This window comes from Tiliqua scincoides, chromosome 5 (genome assembly GCF_035046505.1).
Source record: "Tiliqua scincoides isolate rTilSci1 chromosome 5, rTilSci1.hap2, whole genome shotgun sequence".
Lineage (NCBI taxonomy): Eukaryota > Metazoa > Chordata > Lepidosauria > Squamata > Scincidae > Tiliqua > Tiliqua scincoides.
The window spans coordinates 117,846,149-117,865,644 of NC_089825.1; the positions used below are offsets into that span (position 1 = coordinate 117,846,149).

Sequence of the window (19,496 nt, forward strand, 5' to 3'; positions counted from 1 at the left end):
TTTTGAAGGAGCAGTTAGGATTTCCTTTTCAGACAAACTTAAAGGGCTTTCTGTACTCAGGCCTTCATAGTTTTACAGACTGCGCTGTTATTTTTCTTGAAGCTGCAGGACAAAAAAAGGCAGGTTAACCTCCATAGGACTCCTTTAACATGGCCACACCCCAGAAAAGGCACAGAGAACAATTTCAGGGACTCAACAGCAATTTCTGCATTTCGTAAGTTTTTTATTTGACAGAAAAAATCTCCTTGCTGTACATATCAAAAAAAATTAAATGCTTTTAAGAAATATGAAGAAACTTCTGTTCCCATCCCTCCCTGATTTAGGGTTTCTCAGTTTCTTTCCAGCAAATCTCCATCACCTTCCCCCATTCCAGTCCCCATCCCAACCCCTCCTGACCTGGCTCAGCTGATCAATATGAAAGAGTCTGCTTTGAGGAAGGGATAAAATGGAAAAAGCACTGCATATTAAAATCTGTTTTTCCGGGGGAGGGGGGGAGAAGTGGTCTAATCCTCAATTTTATCACCATCAAAAGTCAATCCCACTGTTATATCCTCTTAGAAAAGACCACCTCCTTTTCTCCCCTAAAAGGCTGGCTTGCAATCTAGGGGCTATTCTGAAACAATGAGTAACAAGGGGGGCTGCTGAATGGTAGAGGCCCACCCCCACCCCACTGAACTCTGGGAGAGTTCCAGTGCCAACATACAAGCCTTCGTTTTTTCTTACAATGCTCCAAGCTTTCCATAAAGGGGCGCCTGAGAAACGCTAAATCAAACAGATTAGCTCACATATCACCCAACCCCCCCACCCACCCCTTTTTGTGTTTTCTTTTTTTAAACCTTTTATTTCTAAATCAATGAAAAGGAGACCCCTCTCTCAAAACACAGAAGTAAAGATTTTAGCTGTAAAACGCACAGAAAAAATGCTCACAGGAAAGAGAAAAAATCAAAATGAACGTCACCAACTGTTGGAGGAAGAGGAGCGCAGAAGTGGCGAGTCCCGGTGGATGCTGAGCAGAGATGTCCAGGGAGGAGGGGAATGTAGCTGCCGACAAATGATGGGCAATAAAGACAGGGACAGTGAAGGAAAAAACTAATGAGAATAAAAAGCCAATGGCAAATGAATAGGGCCCCCCCACGTGCACACACACACACTGGTTTCCAGTGGGCATCAGGAGGCGGGGGCTCCCACCTGGGACAGCACTGTGGGAGGCTGGGGTGGTGCAGTCTATGGTTGCAAGGGCAAGGGCTTTCCAGTCTCTCCAGAAGAGACTTAGGGGGACCTGGAACAAAGAATGGAGAACAAAAAGTTAACAGGATTAACTCAGTAAAATGAGGGAACAGTCCAGCAACTTGACCCTCAAAAACATGGTACCCGTTCTTTGCAACTGCAGGTACCCCAAAGCTAGTTTGCAATACTTTCTTGTACAATTATTGTAAGAAATCATGTCCACTAGGACCAGAGTCATAGTAGATTAGATAAAGATAACAAATAGAGGAAAGATATAGAGGCTCTTTCATTATGAAAGATTTCTTAACGATGAAAGATACAGAGGCTTAAAGCAGCCTGATGCGATATGAAAAGAGTCTTGCAAGGATCTCCTCCCACTGAAAGGCGAAATTAATAACACTATGAGAGAACTTAGAACAGCTTTCATGTGGGAGACCAGCAGTTTCCTATCTAAGCGGCATCAAAGGCCAAACCTGTTTAGCTTCATCAATGTGTGCCTCCAAATCATTCTTTGGCCTTCTGGATCATCGAGATCAGCAAGAATCACAGAAGGGCTGGCACCCTGTGTAATGGGCTTTGGAGAACTTGATGTGTTTGGGCCTTTATGTGCACACCTCCAAAAAAAGAAAAAAGCAGTCTCCAAAACCAATATATTCCTTCAATAAGTACTCCCAAATGTTTTTCAGTTGATTAAAAAGACTATGCAGTTACTACTTTTAGATAAGGGACTCTCTTGAAAAAGTAATTCAAAACAAAACTGGAAATACTTAAAGGAGGACTTCTGTTCAGGCAGCTACTTTTTGCAGCAAACCTCTTTTTTTCTGTTACCCCATCATGGTTTCCCCTTCCTTCCTACTGACTTCCTCCTCCACCCCTCACCAATTCCCTGCAACTTCCTCTCCCATCTGCCTACTCATCTGCACTGTGGAAAGGCATCCAGGGGGCACTTCCATGACATTACTACCAAGGTTCTCTGTGCACTAAGAGACCCAGGGAGCAAACATGAAAATCTAAAGTCACTTCGCAACTCTGGAGCATAACAACATCTCTGACAGCAGCAGCCTGTGGGGCGTTTTGAGAGTCAAAGATCTTCAGCATGTACCTAGATAGGCCTCCCTCTCATAAGCTACTGGGCATAGCATTTTCTGTAAATTATGGGATGCCCCAAGAAGAACATACACTTATCTCTAAAGTCATTAGAACAGTCTCTCTGTATTTCCAATAAAGTACTGCAGGAACACTAGCCTACACCCTTCAGCCTTTTGACACAAATAAATCATAGCTAAGTAGGCGTATTTAAAGGGGCTGCTTCCTGCCAATAACTCAGTTCTGGTTTTCTTATTGAATTATTACCTTTACAATTCATCAGAAGACATAAGCAGCTTTGCTTATGTGTCAGAAAGAAAACACAAAAAAAATTTTAAAAGCTACCTTGAAGTTCTGCGGCGGGTGGCTCGGGGGCTGGGTGAATTGCGTCGCCGTTTCCGTCCTGGAGACCTGCTGATGCTTCGTTTGTTTCTCTGCAAAGATCTGTCCCTGGACCTGTCCCTAGGCAACAGAATAAAAGAATGAATCTGAAAAACAGACTTCTACTTCCAATTCTCCCAACCTTCCCACTAACCCATACTAAATAAATCCTTAAATCTCCACATGTAGGAAAAGATACTGAAGTAAATAAATAACTACCTGCGTCGATTTCTTGGCGCAGAGGGTGGTGGGACTGGAGGGGAAACCCGGCGTCGTTCTGCTGGAGAGTAGCTAAGGGAGCGTGAGTCACGCAAGGAATCAATAGGCTTCCGGGGGCTACGGGACCTGAAAGCAAAGAAGGGGACCAATGGGTTATAATAACATCCACTACGCGCAAGGTCCTTCAACCAAGGGAAAGGAGGGGGGAAGTTACACACATGCACTGCCCTAAAAGAGCTGAGTGATAATACAAGTTACAAACTCAAACTGGTATTGGGCACCAAACTTGGCATCCTTCCACTTTTCCAAGATTCTAACTCTTAAAACAAACAATTGTCCCAAATCTGTGTAAACAATGCCTATGAGATCTTAGAAATCAGAGTAAGGTGGAGACTAAATAAGATTTCAAGTGGCCAGGGTTTCAGTGCCCAGCAGTACTCCTCACCCCCTCCTCTGTAGCCAGCAGAGAAAGGGTTATGCAAAGCAAACACAGATACTGGTTGAAATCATGTACTGTAGACAGTTTGCAAAATCCAGTTTCTTTTGGCAAATATTTGGGTATCTTTGAGCAGAACTCCAAGTTTTTTCAGCTGTGATACAGTAGAGTAGTGTGGTGACTAGATTTGCTCCCTGAAGCTCTCTGTGCACAGAGAACTTTGAGACTTACTTCTCTAGGAAATAACTCAGTTTCCATCTTTTCCCAACCACTGTCACTCTTGGGAGCAACCCAACCCACCTGTGCTTTTCAGAAAACCACACACTCAATGGCATCAGCAACTGCCCTGAACATCAGACGCAAGCAACAAGTAGTAGGCCTCATGGTGGCAAAGTTAGGTTTGGGAGCCAACCCACTGCACACTAGGGAAATCAGTTGAGGCCTAGCAGTTGAGCCCAGTTCTTTGCTACCACTCACTTCCTTTGCTCTGGAGACGACTTCTTTTTGGTGGCCACCTTGGCCTGTGCCTGGGTTCCAGTCTTAGGCGATGAAACCGAGGATGAAGATGATGACGATGAAGATGAGGCAGAGGAAGAAGATGACGAGGAAGAAGAGGAGGAGGAGGAGGAGGAAGAAGAACTGCTGCTGGAACTGCTGGAACTCCGAGAACGCCGCTTACGCTTGCCCAATTCCAGAGGCCGCTCCTCACGGTTACCCTCCTTCTGCACTGGGCTTGGTGGCCTGGAGAGGTGAAAGTGGCAGGGGAAGGAAAAGAAATATTATCAAAGTTAAGTCAGATGCAGGATGTCTTGCTATTATACAAGGAACAAAAAGTCTCATTAGGGTCTTTGAAAATCTCCATGGGAAAGGCTCAAAACTACAGGTCAGGTCATGTTGATTAGGAGAGAAGCTGGGAATACAGTTGCCTTAAATCACTCTCTTTTCAATTTCTCTAATCAGCATGGCAATTGTTCCTCCCATGCCAATCAGAGAACATCTACAGCCTTCCACTCACATTACCTGCTGCTATTCCATGATTGGCAGCCATGCTGGTGACTGCACTTTCCAAGGGGCTAGATCAGTGGTTCTCAAACTCTCTGGGAGAGTTTGAGAGCCAGTAAATCTTTGCAGGGGCGGGGAGAAGTCAGTGGCGCACTCCCCAGGATCACGCCGCTCAGGCGGTTGCAGGGGCTTGGGTGCACTTACCGGGATTCCGGCGCGAATTCTGACAGGGCTCCCCACAGCAGGGAAAGTGGATGCAGAGCTATCATGCTCCACTTCCACTTTAGCGGGGCGGGGCGTGATCGCCCCCCCCATCCACTTTCCCTCCTGCGGGGAGCCCTGCCAGAAGTCGTGCCAGGCTCCCCACACCCCAGGGAGGCTGCAGGAGGCTTTGGGTAAGCGTACCCAAGCACCTGCAGCCCCCTGAGTGGCGCGATCCTGAGGATTGCGCCGCTGCCTTCCCCTGCCTCTAGGCTGTCCCCGCCCCTTAAGTGGGCAAAGACCAGGGCCCTCAGGCAGGAGCGTCACGACGCCCCAGTTTGAATAGCACTGGGCTAGATGCTGCCCTGCAGGATTACAATGGGGCAATGACCCACACAGTTGAAAACTTTAGACATTTTCAGACAGGCATAGGAGCAACTTTCAGGAGCTATAGCAGCTATCTCTCCAGTAAGAAAATATCTAAAAAAGAATCTTAAGCTTGCAGAAGAGGACTCAAACCCAGAATATTTTGACTGAAGCTTCTATTGACCAACCTCATCCACCTCCCCAACAATTTCCATTCTCTAGTTGCTTGCTCTACTACCTCAACCACTCCCAAAATATGGGACTATACAGAGAAATAGAATCTTGGGAGCAGATATAATGAAAAGTACATAAGCCTAACTAAATACTTTTCATTTGTGTAAGCACATACTCTGCAAGAAAGCCTGGCACCCATTTTCATTAGGGGGTGCCTTGATGGCATTTAAGATAACCTAGTATAGGCAACAAAAGACCATGTAGCCCAATTCCACAGCCTGACTATGGGATTCTTAACTGGCAATTTAACTGATTCCCACAGTCACCATCTCTCAGCCTAACCCAGTGGTTCCCAAATTGAGGACTATGGCGCCTCAGGATGTCCCTGGTGGCATCTTTCTCCCAGGTGTCACCAACTTGCCCAGGCCATAAATGTGCCGTTCTGCAACACCACCGCAACGGTACCAAGAAAGAAGGGCATCGTGGCATCATGGCATCATGGCATCAGTAAGTTTGAGAACCGCTGGCCTAACCTATTGAACTGACCTTTTATTATAACTGTAAGAAGGTGGGAGCCACATATGCCACTCTCAGCTCTTTGGGAATAGGGCAGTGTATAAAATACAGTGAATCCTCAGTTAAGTGACCTCCATTTAATAAACTTGGGAAAAATGGACATTTTCTGCATCATTAAAAACTTTGAACATGCCCACTGACTTCAACACATTCAGATTTAATGGACTTCCAGCATTAATCGAACACCTTCCCCTCTGATTGCTCCTTAAATGGAGGGTTCACTGTACAAACAAGAGAATACAGCTAAGTGAAACATGGGCAACCTCTAGTGGACAAAGGCAACTATTATACAATTTTAACACCACATGTTCAGGAGGAAGCATTTCAGAGCTATCCAGTGCTACATCGAACATGTAATTTGTCCTTTAATGCTTGGGTTTTATTGCCAGTTAAGAAGCACCTGATGGGAGAATAGTGAGGGGAGCAGAATTACAGCACACAGGAAGTGGTGTTTAATCTTTCCCCAGTGCACTGCAGTGCCAGAGAAAATCATGCTCCTAAAAAAGCAATTTCTGCTAGAGCTAACAGAAACTCTTCCCCCTCCCCCCTGCCAGCTAACAGCAGCTTCAGGGGCAGGATTTTCATTGAAACTGTGGTGTAGCATGAAAGGGTTAAATATCTATTCATGCTGCAGTCACAGACTGTGCTTCTTCCCCTCTTGCAAACCACAAGCACAAGGCCAAACTCGGCATTTAATGTTACATGAAAATAGAAAGAGGAATCTTATAGCAATTTAACAAACTAGGGAGCACTCCTCAGCTGGCAAATACCTATACACACATGTGTACAAAAACCAAATGTATGTTATGGAGCCAAATGGCCAGGAAATGCAAAAGTTAGTCTGACATAACTTGTATGCATTTCAGCTCTGCACAGACAAGTGACCATTCACCTGTGACCATTCCTAACAGCAGTAATTACCACTAAAAAGAATCTTCATAGCATTGCTGTTTGTTTCAAATGCAGTCAATACAAGGTTCTCTCAGAGCAGTAGTATTTGCATTATTTATATAATCTTATTTATACAGAATCATTCTTTGTGTCTCTTGTATTTCATAACCATTCAATCTCACTACCTACAATTTTTCTAAGATCATGTGCACACATTTTATGCATGCACCCCCGTCAGAGGATAAAACTTCACGCACCTATTTAAGTGGACTCCAATTCTCAAAAAGTTTAAGCTCAACTTGCACGCATAGGAGCTCTACACAGAAATGACACACATCGGACCTCTTACATTTCATGGCCTATTCTATTGCCTATTTCTCTGTGTACATGTGCACATTTACCAAATGAGAACTTCATGCATCTTATCACAAGTGGCTGTGCCACAAAGTTAGTCTTTTAGGGTGCACATTGAGCCAGTAATGGGCTAACACTAGTGGAGGTGCAGATGACCTTGGAGTGGAGACCAGGTGCAAGATACTAAAGGTTTCATCTAAGCAAGACATAGGTAATGATTGCTAGCAGTTTGCAACAGGAGGGAAGAGTTAAAAGGAAGGCTCTTACTGTTTCAGTACAATCTCAGCCTCAAGCTCCTTTTCTGGCTGATCGTGGGGGCTGGAGTCAGATGAGCTGGACTCTGAGTCAGAAGATGAAGAGGACGAGGACGATGAAGAAGACGAGGATGATGAAGAGGTGGTGGATGAAGCAGAAGAACTTCTCTTCACCTTTGAAGGAGCAGAGGGTGGTGGGGAGGGGAGAGCCAGTGGTGGAGCTGCAGGACAGCTGCTCCTGCTGTTCTCCTCTATGGTAACAGAGGCCACTTGTGGCTCAGCCTCAAGGGTGGGGAGGCGAGCTTCAGACCTGTTTGCTGCCTTTCCTTCAGAAGCCAGCTCCTCTTCTTTGTGGGATGGGGCTAGCACAGAAACCAGGGCTGGGAGGGGACTGGAAGAAGTACAGGAGGAGGTAGGGGAGGACGAAGATGATCTAGCTTTAACAGTAGGAGGAGGGGAGCCTGAATGGGAACTGCTTCTCCCTGATGACAGAAGAGCACCAGCATTTGGGTCATCCCTAACCAATGCAGATTGCAAGGTCTGACTCCTATCCCCTGGGCTGTCCTGAAGGGTCACAGAACCACCATTCTTCAACACCACCACAGCTTCCTGCAGCATGGATGGAGCAGGAGAGAGAGTCTTCCGTGACTTAGGAGAGTCTTCATGCGGAGGAGATGGTGTATGAGGAATGGCAGTGATGCTTTTGCTTTGCCAGAGAGAAGAAGCTGAGGGCTTCTCCTGTGTGTCAGACTTGGGATATTTCTCCAGGACCGGAGGGGAGCGCGATTTCCTTCCTGGAGAGGTGCAGATTTCCCGGGAACCTGACCTGGAATGCTTCCTCACAGGAGATGAGCGGAAGTCAGGAGATACTCTGGACCCAGCACCTTTGTAGGCTGCTGACATACGAGAAGCATCTAATCTTGGAGGTGAACGGGATGCGTTCCGACTGGTGGCAGATCTTTGTGGGGACAGCCTCAACATCTCCCTCCGTGTTGGTGATCTGGAATGACCTCTCTGCGATGAGGAAAAACTGGATTTATTCTGACGAGAAGGGGATCGAGAGCGGCTTTGGCCTGGGGAGGAAACAGATCTCTCTCTTCGCAGTGAGCCCCGTGACTTGTCTCGTCGTCTGGAGCGTGAACGGGAGCGACTTCTCCGCGACGGTGAGCCAGATCTTCCCTGTCGCATGGAGGCCCTTGGTCGGTCACGACGGGACAATGACTCAGATTTATCTGGATACGAACTGGCATTTGACTTCTGTCTAGAGTGTGACCTGGACCTTCCACGCCTCAGAGGTGTTCTAGATTTCCTTCTAGGGCTCAATGGTGACATGGACCTTCGCCTCCTTGCAACTGGTGTTCTAGATTTCTCTCTGGGTCGCGGAGATGATCCAGATCTGCGACGCCTTGGTGGAGTTCTTGACTTTAATCTGGGTCTTGGGGATGATCCAGATCTGCGGCGCCTGGGTGGTGTTCTGGACTTCACTCTAGGTCTTGGAGATGATCCAGATCTGCGGCGCCTGGGTGGTGTTCTGGACTTCACTCTAGGTCTTGGAGATGATCCAGACCTGCGGCGCCTAGGTGGTGTTCTGGACTTCACTCTAGGTCTTGGAGATGATCCAGACCTGCCACGTTTTGGTGGAGTTCTGGATTTTGCTCCAGATCGCGGTGGTGACCTTGATACTCTACGTCTTGGCGGCGTTCTGGATTTTACTGTAGGTCTCAGTGGAGAAACAGACCTGCTTACAGATTTCTTTTCCTGTTCTGGGGAAGATTCTGAACTACTCCCACTGCAACGTGCTCTTGATTTCTCTTTAATTCCAGAATATGATCCTGACCTGCTCCTCCGACATACATCACTGGGTACCTCTTTCTTCTCCAGTGGTGATCCAGCCCCCATCCCTGTAATTCTGGAGGCATCTTTTGCTACTGGGGAAGCTCCAGGTCTGCTGTGCTTTGCAATAACTGCAGATGTGCTATTTTCTGGTTCTGGAGAAGAATCTGACCTGCCACGTACTGGAGACGACACAGATTTGCCTTTGTTGACTGATGATATTGCAGACTGACTCAGTCTTGGGGGTGATTGTGATTTCCCTTCCTCTGGAGAAGATGATGAGGAAGAAGATGACGATGATGAAGAGGATGATGATGAAGAAGAGGATGAAGATGAAGATCTAGATCTACTTTGACTAGGAGGAATATCTGACTGCTTAAGTATTGGTGATGACCCAGGCTGGTTTTGTCTTGGGGGTGACTGTGAATTCTCTTTTCCCGAGAGAGACGAACCTGATTTTGGGCATGGTGATAGAGCTCTCTCCATTACTGCCAAGGATCCAGGTTTATTGTGCCTTGGAGATGATCCAGATTTTGCTTTCATTTCTTGAGATCTGCTTTGCTTTGGAGATTTAGACTTGCCATTTAATTCAGGAGACAATCTGGATTCACTTCTTCTAGCAGGTGACCCAGACTTCTCTTTTACTGCTGAAGGAGAAAGACCAGGCCTGCCTTGTTTCAAAGGTGTCGTGGATTTCTTTGTATCAGGAGAATATTTGGATTTGCTCCTGGGAGATGATCTTGAATGCTCTTTGATCAATGGAGAAGAGCTGGACCTGCTCTGCCTTGGTGATCTAGATTTCTTCAACTCTAGAGAGTCGATTTTGCATTTGCCCACTGGTGAAGTAGATTTCTTTCGCAGTTCTGAGAAAGATCCAGATGCAGTTTGTTTTGGAGAAGCAGACTTCTGTCTTGAGGGTGATGGTGATCCAGACCTACTGCATCTTAGAAGGGGTGATCTAGGTTTCTCTCTCACTGATACAGATCTCCCAGTTCTGCTTCGCTGTAATGGAGGTGTTGACTTAGTTTCAGGAGAGGCTATTCGTCTTGAAGGCGATACAGAGTTTTCTTTCATTGATGAATGAGAGGAACCAGATTGGCTTCGTCTTGGAGGTGACCTCAATTTCTTCTGCAGCCCTGGAGATGAACCTGACTTTGAAGATGACTTTGCCCTGGTTTTCAGTTCTGGAGAAGACTCAGACTTGTTTCGCCTTCTTGGTAATCTCTCTTGTAGATCTGAAGATGACCTAGACCTGCTACGTTCTGCTGGAGATTTAGATTTCCTTCTCAATGCTGGGGATGAACCTGACCGGCTCCTTCTAGAAATCATTCTTGATTTCTCTTCAACTGCTAAGGAAACCTCAGGTTTTTTTGTGGGTCTTGGAGGTGATCCAGATCTGCTCCTGGGTGACATTCTAGATTTATTTTTGAGTGGAGGTGGTGTCCTGGATTGGCTACGTCCGACAGGGGATCTGGATTTCTTTTTTGGTGCTGGAGAAGAACCAGACCTGCTTCGCCTTGGCGATAATCTGGATTTCTTTTTTGGCCTTGGAGAAGAACTAGAGCGACTTCGCCGTGGGGGTGTTCTTGATTTTTTCTTCTTTGTCCTTGGAGATGAGCCTGAATGGCTCCTTCTGGGAGATAATTGGGATTTCTTTTTTGCCTTTGGAAGAGAGCCAGACCGACTGCGCCTTGGAGACACTCGTACTCGGCTTCTTGATTCAGGAGAGGAACCAGACTGGCTACGTCTCAATGGCCTTCTGGGCCTCTCTCTCATTTTGGAAGAGGAATCAGACCGACTTCTCCTAGAGGAAATTCTGGAGGTCTTCTGATCTGGAGATGATACAGACCTGCTTCGTCTAGCAGAAATTAAGGATTTCTCTCTCCTTGGTGAAGAACTTGACCTCCCTCTCCTAGGAGGGGTTCTGCTTCTAGATCTCCCTCTTCTAGGAGCAGTTCTAGACCGAGACCTTCTCCTGGGAGGTGTTCTAGATCTAGACCTGCCCCTTCTTGGTGGCGTTCTTGAACGTGACCTGCCCCTTCTTGGTGGCGTTCTTGACCTTCCCCACCGCCCACTATTTCTGCTTCTCGACCAACCATGCCTTTGGGGAGTTCTAGAACGGGACCAGCCACGCCTCTGAGGAGTACGAGACCGTCCCCACCTGGGGGGAGAGCGAGACCGTGACCTGCCCCATCTCTGAGGTGTTCTTGACCGACCTCGCCACTGAGGGCTCCGTGAACGAGCCCTTCTCACAGGGGTGCGTGAACGGGATCGGGCCCGTCTCTGAGCAGAACGAGACCTTCCTCTCCTTGGAGGAGTACGGGATCTGGCCCTCTTGGGTGGGGTGCGTGACCGAGATCTACCTCTGCGAGCAACAGGTGTTGGGGAGAGAGATTTGTCTCTCCGACTGGCCCTCGACTTTGTGCTCTTGGCTGGAGGGGTGCCTGACCGTTCACGTCGGGACAGCATCTTAACAGACTGTTTTTGCCCAAAACGAGAAGTTTCAGGGGATGAGCTAGACCTGTCTCTCTGCGTGGAGGTCTTGTCCTGCCTTCTGGGTTGCTCCTCAGGGGATGAGCTATGGGAAACTGGGCCTGGCTTAACTTTTGGGGAAGGAGAAGAGGAAGAAGAGGAGGAGGAAGAGGAACAGCTACCACTCTCTGAAGGTGAACGGGAGCGCTGGGGTGGAGAGCCATCATGAGAGGTCCTCCGCAGCTTGGTCTCAGTAGCCTTAGAAGCAGGAGACAATGAGGAAGCTGCAAACTGCTGCCTGCATTCAGGGGACCCTTTAGGCTTGGATGGTGGAAGAGTCCCATTACGATCCTCCAACGGCTTCTTAGGTGGTGAGGAGGCACAGGAAGGAGACCTGCTCTCCTTGGACGAAGGTTGCCTGTGCCCCAAAACCTTTTCCCGAGTAGAATCATTGGGCACTGGAGAGCGTTGCTTGGACCGTAACTCCTGCTCAAATGATGGGGTAGACTTTCGGCCCCCATGCCGAGCAGATTTCCTCTCCTTGTCTCTGTCCTTCTCTTTGGCAGGAGAAAGAGGAGTGGCAGAGCGTTGGCGGGTCTCACGTACTGGAGAATGCTTCGACATAGTTTTCTGTATAATGGAAGAGGGAAAATTGCCATGAGAGCAACAATGCAGACTCCAACATTTCTCTCTGCCAAATATCCCACATCTAACTGGAATTCTTACACTAACTTTCCAAGATCACAAGATTACCTCCCGCTTTTCTCTACTGTCTCGAGGACTTGTGCTCCTGCCCCGTCGGGCAGGCTCAGGAGAAGAGGAACGTTCTCTCTCTGGCAGATTCTTGGAAATTGCCTCAGCTTCTCCTTGCTTTCGTGAAGGTGCCGAGGGAGATCTACTTCGCTGTCTTACGAGGGACTGTTTCTGGGTAGCAACACTCCCTGACCTGCAGAGGACAGAAAATCAGAGGTCTGAAACACACATTATCCCACTCTGTCCTGGTTAGAGATCCGATTACAAAAAGCCCAGCTCTCAAATCAATGCCTGAAGGTGGTACCTGCTACAGGAAGCATCAGATGAAGAAGAGCCATCTGGAGAGGAAGACCGATCTCGACGGCCTTTCTGAGATGCAGACTCACTGGTAGACCTGAGACACACAAAAGCATGAATGGAAGGAGTGGAAAAGATCAGCTTCAAGCAAGAAAGAATCTGAGCAAAAATAAGAGAAAATATGGCTTTACCTCTTCCGTTTCTTCTCCTTGGATTTGTGTTTGCTTTTAGGACTTGGAGACCTGGGGAAAACAAGTTTGTTGTGAAACATTTATGTAACACAGAAGAAGCATAGCACAACTGATGTTTTCACCTCAGTTCTTACAGCACCCATCATTAAATATTCCTATGCTTCATGGTAATAGACTATGCTCTTCCAAAAATGTTGCCTGCTGATCCACATGACATCACTGTAGCATAACCGATAGTGGAGGATCTAGCTCTTTTTAAAAAAAACCCTTAGATTCAGAAGCTTCCAGAGCACCTTTGGAGAATTCATCATTCTACAGTCTACCCTACCTCAGAGACTGGTTGTGAGAACAAGTGAATGGAAGTAAGCTTTGCAAGTTATGTAGACACTGTAAAACACTCAAAAGCTGTCAATGCCTCACTCACCTGTGCTTTCTTTTCTTTGATTCTGATCTGGAAAAAAAAAAGGTTCTTACATGCTATAGCTTTTTGGCAGACACCTAGAAGTTGTATGTCCAAAAAGTCTGCAAGGCTAATGCTCAAGTTTCATGTTGAATTAAATAAATGACCATTTTCTCCAACCCCATCCTTGCAAACGAAACTAATAAATAAAAGACTACGGCTGCAGTTCCATAAACAGGTGCCTGAGAGTAAGCTGCATTGAATTTAGTTGGGCTTACTTCTGAGTAAACATACATAAGCTTATGCTGCAAGTCTGGTAAAAACAAACTGCACAGAAAATGGTCCCAAGACTCTTAACAGCACGGAACAGTTTTTCGAAGGGGAAAAAAGGAAAAAGGCAATTTTATCTCACAGAAAGCAAGGGCCTGCTCTCTCACATGCATCAGAGACAGAGAAGCAACTATTTATCGGTAACTGACAGTTAACTATCATCCCAAGCAAGGCAAATGATCCCAGAATCAAGCCCCATTTCCCCCCGCACTTGGGACAGTCCCTTACCTGCGTTTCTTTTTCTTTGAGCTTTTCTTCCTTTCTCTCCAAGAAGGTGATCTGCTTTCAGACCTTGAAGGCGCAAGCAAAAAAAGAATGTTACATGTTTCAAGGAGATCCATAAATGCACAGTCACATCTCCTCTTTCCTCACTAACTCACACTCCAGCCCTCTTGTCAAATCCAAACCACCCACACCCACTCTTCTCTACCCAAACCCTCTCATCTCAGAGTTGCAAAGGCACTCAGAAGCCTCGGCCCACCCACCTGCCTCTGTCTTTCTTCTTTTTCTTCTTTTTCTGCTTGGGAGACGGTGAGCGGGAACTACTGGACTCTCGGACAAGACTGAGAAAAGAGATATAGGGAGACAAAAGTGAAGGCCCAACTTCCAAACACTGCCTTCAGTTACAGCCATATTGCTCACTAAATCCCCAAAGAGGCAGTTAAGGTGGCAGATAAGAATTGTCTAACCCTCAGGCTCACAATAATTAATGACAATGCTTAGCAGCTTGCAGTGTTCACAGAGCTTCACGTGTATTATATCACTATAATCCTTAAGTATTGTTATCCCTGTACAGCAGTTGGAGAGCTGGGGTTGAAAAGGAGAGACTGGCTGGCTTAAGATCACCAAGGAGTTTCACAGCACAGATAAGATACAAACCAGGGAGTTCCTAATTTGTTGTAGCTCAATTTCTTAGCCACTATACTACACTGACCTTAATAAAGAGAAACAAAAAATAGGTACTAAAGATATAAGCAGTAACAAAACAAATCAAGTTAACAGCAAATGGTACTAAAATTACAGAATTATCTATTAGCTAACAAATCAACACATTGTAAGAGAATATAAGTTTTACAATAATTTTTACATCTGTCTGTTCCAGTGTAATTTTAACACTCTGAGATGGTACTTTTTAATATTTACCAGTTAGTGTTAGACTGGGAGTGAGGACAGAAGACTTGGGTTCAAATTCCCACTCAGTCAAGAAATTCACAAGCTGACTTCAGACTGCTGCATAGTGACTGGGTCAATCTACCTTACGGTAATGAAAACAAGATGTAGGAAAAGAACTGTGTACACTGCCCTGAGCTCCCCGGAAGAACACGAATGCCTCAAAAGTACCATGGTGCTTAATACAAGACTTTTGCATTTTGGGTGCTTGGCTTAACTTACTTAAAATACATTAAAATAAACTACAGAGGGCCCTTGGTATCCACAGGTGATCTGTTCCAGGACCTTCCAGGAATACAGAATTCGCAGATAATGAAATCGGCAGGGGGTTCACACAGTGTCACAATTACTTACCTTGGGGCCACACACAGCCTCCCAGTCTCTTTAAGTGTCCCAGACACGACTGGAAGGCACTCCTGTTTGCTCCAGCAAACTAGAAGTGCCTTCCAGTCACATCTGGGAGGTCCTTCAAGGCCTACCAGTCATCTGTGGATATTCAAATTCGCAGATAAAGAGGACCCACTGTACAGTCTCCTCACCAACAAAAAACAGAAGCTCAACCTCCACTGAGGCAGCAATAGCCAAGTCTGCCTCCTTACCACCAACCTCATTCCTATCAGTGGGCATCCACACACCTTTGTTATTATAGCTGCTTGTTTGTTTTCACTTGTGCTCCACACTTGATCCTGAATGGCAAACTATATGTAAGTTATTTAAATAAATACCTGTACTGCTTTTGCTGCTCTTGCTGCTGCTTGGCAGCGGCTGCAGTTGCTGCCTCCTTAGCCCTGCGATTGGGATCAAAGGAGCTGCCATCCACATAGTTGTCACTAATGCCAAACGCAGCTCGGAGTCTCTCATTCTTTTTCTCATTGGCCTCAGCCAGCTGATGGGTCTCTGTGACACTGGTAAAAATAAAAAATAGGAACAATTGACAAAAAAGAAACATGAGAACATGGGAGTCTAAAAGTAAAGATAGTAGCACAGGAGAAACAGACTCTGAAAGAAACTGAATAACTGCATATAACCAAAATTCAGAAGCCAAAATCCACGCAGGTGCCTCACTTACGTAGGCTTCTGCTGTTGTTCCCCCTCCTTGACCACTACATCTTTCTCCAGAAGCATCATTCGGAAAGTGGCTACCTTCTCCTGGATCTCTCCTTCACCGTACCTGGGATGCACACATCAGAAAGGACCTTAGTCCTGCCCATAACAAGGCAGCGCATAATGCTTCCAAAAAGCAGGAATAGCAAGAAAACAAAGAACTCACCCTACAAATTTACCTGTAACACTAGGCAAATAGTTTCAGTATTTCATAAAGTGAGCAGCTATGTATCGGAAAGTAAACTAGAGCAGAAGTGTCAAACATAAGGCCCAGAGGCCACAACATCTTGTTTCTACACCCAGGACGTATCTTTTTTGTAAAGACTCCATTCTGCTATCAGAAACATTCACAGCTTTGAACAGACCATGACAGACAAACGAAGAGCCTCTGGGTGCAAGGGTAACACACCCCCAAAGATTCTAAGCTGAGTGCAACACATTATCTTACAAACCTTGTCCAAGCCTTGTCCATTTCCAACAGTTGCCCATCTCCATTTTCACTTCTGACCTTCCCAGTCTCCCAGGGCTATCACCTAAATGTCACTCCCTCCTCCCTACAACAACCTACCCCTGCTCTTCCATGAGCTCAGCCAGCTCCAAACATTTCAGCTCAACCTTCCGCTTGCGCTCGTGGTCCAGGATGTCCTGGTTGGGTTTCTTGACCAAGGACGACTCCAGCTTCCTCAATTCTTCTTCCGACTTGTAGTCGGTACGATCCTTCTTATGGCGCACGGCTGAGAGATTGCGCTGTACGTAACCGTTGGTGCCACTGCCCCGGGGAGTGGGGAGTCCTATCCCATTGTACATGGCGCTCACGAGCTAGCACTGCAAGTGATTCTGATACCTAAAGGAAACACAGGGATGATAACTAGAAGTGGGTGCAGAGAGCAGCTGGAAACCACCCTCTCCTTGTTTTGAATAATGACGCAGAGACCTGTGAAATATATACTTCCCAACCCTGTCATGACACTGACCCTTATTTCCTGCTTGGTCTAACTCTCCAAATATCAGTGCCTGTCTCTCCTCCATCACCAAAGCACCTTAAATAGTCTCCCAGAAACCTAATTTTTAACCATTAACTTTAATCTCAATCTCTAGAAGACCACCACCTGGTCTCAAAAGAACCTAACCTATCCCCATATGCCAGTTTGTCACACAGATCTTCCTCCCAACTGTCACTCTGCTGAACTCCACCTGTGCAATATATATTCAGGTCTAGTCTCCTGCCTTCCCTAAACCATCTCAAAATCCACCCACTTCCTTTCCAACTGGTTGGCAACCTTCAGTCTCGAAAGACTAAGACTGCAATTTTATATGTTTTATTTGGCAGCTCAGAAAGGTTCACTTCTGAGTAAACATGCATAGGATCAGGCTGTACAACAGGCTCCATTACACCCTGTCTGTTTGTAGGATCAAATACAGCCACAATATTCCCCTCCCACACACTACTCTCTCCATCTATTAAATATCTGGGCACATACATTTTTCAATATAGCTTCCAATACCCCACCACCTGCTCAGTATCCCTTTAAAGCAGTGTTTTTCAACTTTTGTCCTTCAAAGCACCACTCCACATAGCCCACCTTTTCAAAGTACCACCAGAAATAATTGGCAATGACATAACTGCGGGGTTGGGAGGCCAGATGCGACAAACACCAGTATGAGACTCACGGTGGACAGAAGGGCTTTCTCAAGCATGGAAAAGCATGCTTTGAAACCTCCTACCACGGTCTGTTGTGCAATATTACTGGTCATGCTGCTGGGTGGCAGGTACCCAGGGGTTCCGTGAGTACCCCCAGACATCAAGTCTCAAGTACCACTGATGGTACCTGTATCACTGGTTGAGAAACACTGCTTTAAAGGGCTTAGGAGCAATCCTATGCATTTACTGAGTCTCGCTATAGACAATGGGGCCTACTCCTAGGCTAAGTGTGGATAGGATGGCAGCCTCACAGCCCCATCCTATACATGTTTATTCAGAAGTAAGTCCCACATGAGTAAATGGGGCTCACTCCTAGGCAAGTGTGGATAGGATGGCAGCCTCACAGCCTCATCCTATACATGTTTACTTAGTAGTAAGTCCCACAGGAGTAAATGGAGCTCACTCCTAGGCAACTGTGGATAGCCTCACAGTCCCATCCTATGCACTCAGAACTCCTATTACTCAAAAGTAAGTCCCCCACTATAGTCAATGGGGCTTACTCCTAGGTAAGTATGGCTAGGATGGCAGCATTACAACCCAGTCCAATACAGGTCTACTCAGAAGTAAGTCCCACAATAGTGAACGGGGCTTACTCCCAGGCAAGTGTGGAAAGGATGGCAGCCTCACAGCCGAATCCTATGCATGCTTACTCAGAGCTAAGTCCCATTATAGTCAACGGAGCTTACTCCCAGGTAAGAGGGTGCAGCACTGCAGCCTTCCCCTCCACACCCAACGCTCAGAAGCCCCCACCCACTCCACGGGGGCCAGTGTCGCCTACCGGCTCCAGCCCTCCATGCCCACTCAGCCCCCCCGCAAGAGGCCCGGTGGCCCAGCAGGGACGGGTTCCGGCCCCGTCGCTGAGGCCTCCGTGGAGGACCCCCTCCAGGCTCCCGCCCCAGGCCCTGGGCAAGCCCCGCCGCCTGCCAGGCCCCGCGGACCCAGAGCCCCCCACACCCCTTCCCTCGAGCCGGGTCCGCCCGCAGGCCTCCGGGCCTGGCCAACTCCACCTTCCAGCGGCCCCCAGCGGGAGCCTCTCTGCCCCTCGCGCTGCGCGGGGAGGCCGCTCTGAGGGCGCGCGCCGCTCGCTTGCGCTGTGGCTCGCGCTCCCTCACGCGACGCAGCAGCGGCCGCCGCGGCGGAGGGCGACGGGAAGGGAAGGGGGAGGGGACGCGGAGCCGAGCAGGAACGCCCCCCCTCCCGACCAATTCGCTCCCGTCTGTCCCTATCGGCGCGCGGGGGGCAGGTGGGAAGCGTAGTTCCCGCCGACCAGGAGCGGCGTGCGTAGCAATTAAGCGCCGGGGAGGGGAAAGACTACATCTCCCGGCGTGCCCCGCGAGCAGCGCGAAGGTCAGCCGCCATTTTCTACAGCGCTGTGGGGAAGGGGAAAGAGATGGGTGGCTCGAGGCGAGCTTCCCCTCATCCCCCTCCCGCAACTCCCTTCTCCTTCTTCGCCCCCCCCCACGCGAGAAATGAACGTTAACCTGAGGGGGAAAGAGGGGGGAGAAGGCGAAAAGGGAATGTCCCTCCCGTCAGCCACCGCGCGTTGCCACAGTGAGAGGGGGTGGAATACGACGTCGACGACCAAATCTCGTGAGCGTTGCGTCGTTAAAAGTAGATGCGTGTTGCTTTGACGTCATACGTCCATACGGGCTTGGCTTCGAAGCTGCATTTTGGAAGTTGTAGTTCAGCCGCGCCTTATGCGCCGTAGCTGTCCGTTGAAACTTTCAACGAGAAAACTACAACCGCCAGGAGGCATTGCGAGATGCCAGTGGAAAGTTCCCTTTCCCCCTTGTATTTCAGCCAAGAAAAAGGCAGAGCATTATATTCCTAGAGGGGCTTTCCCACAAAGCACCATGGGACATGTAGGCTTTATTTTCTGTAGCACTGTGAGTGGACGCATGGCTATTTATATTTCTGCCATGTAGGCATCTGCCATTTTGGTGGTTGTTCATTTATCAGTCTTGCATGATAAATACAGCAAAGTTCATTTTAGATACTATTAATTATTATTCCTGCAATATTAATTTTAGAAACTACATTACCCATAGAGCAACAAATGCAAACAACACCTCCAGGG

General features: G+C 47.5%; 1 protein-coding gene across 2 annotated transcripts; it reads right to left on the bottom strand.

Annotated features, from left to right (window-relative positions):
• Positions 1-182: 182 nt before the first annotated feature.
• SRRM2 (serine/arginine repetitive matrix 2) lies at positions 183-18,917 on the bottom strand. Of its 2 annotated transcripts, none has more exons than XM_066627857.1 (15): positions 18,901-18,917; positions 16,286-16,561; positions 15,683-15,784; positions 15,339-15,518; positions 13,929-14,006; positions 13,672-13,734; positions 13,138-13,164; positions 12,714-12,764; positions 12,530-12,619; positions 12,226-12,418; positions 7,181-12,102; positions 3,827-4,090; positions 2,914-3,039; positions 2,659-2,775; positions 183-1,279 (listed from the first exon to the last, which is right to left on the bottom strand). In XM_066627857.1, exons 2-15 carry the CDS (start codon positions 16,522-16,524, stop codon positions 1,270-1,272), a joined length of 6,462 nt encoding a protein of 2,153 aa, XP_066483954.1. In that variant the 5' UTR covers positions 16,525-16,561; positions 18,901-18,917; the 3' UTR covers positions 183-1,269. The 2 variants fall into 2 exon arrangements, with proteins under 2 accessions (XP_066483954.1, XP_066483953.1); XM_066627856.1 differs by lacking the exon at positions 18,901-18,917 and adding an exon at positions 18,427-18,584.
• Positions 18,918-19,496: the final 579 nt, after the last annotated feature.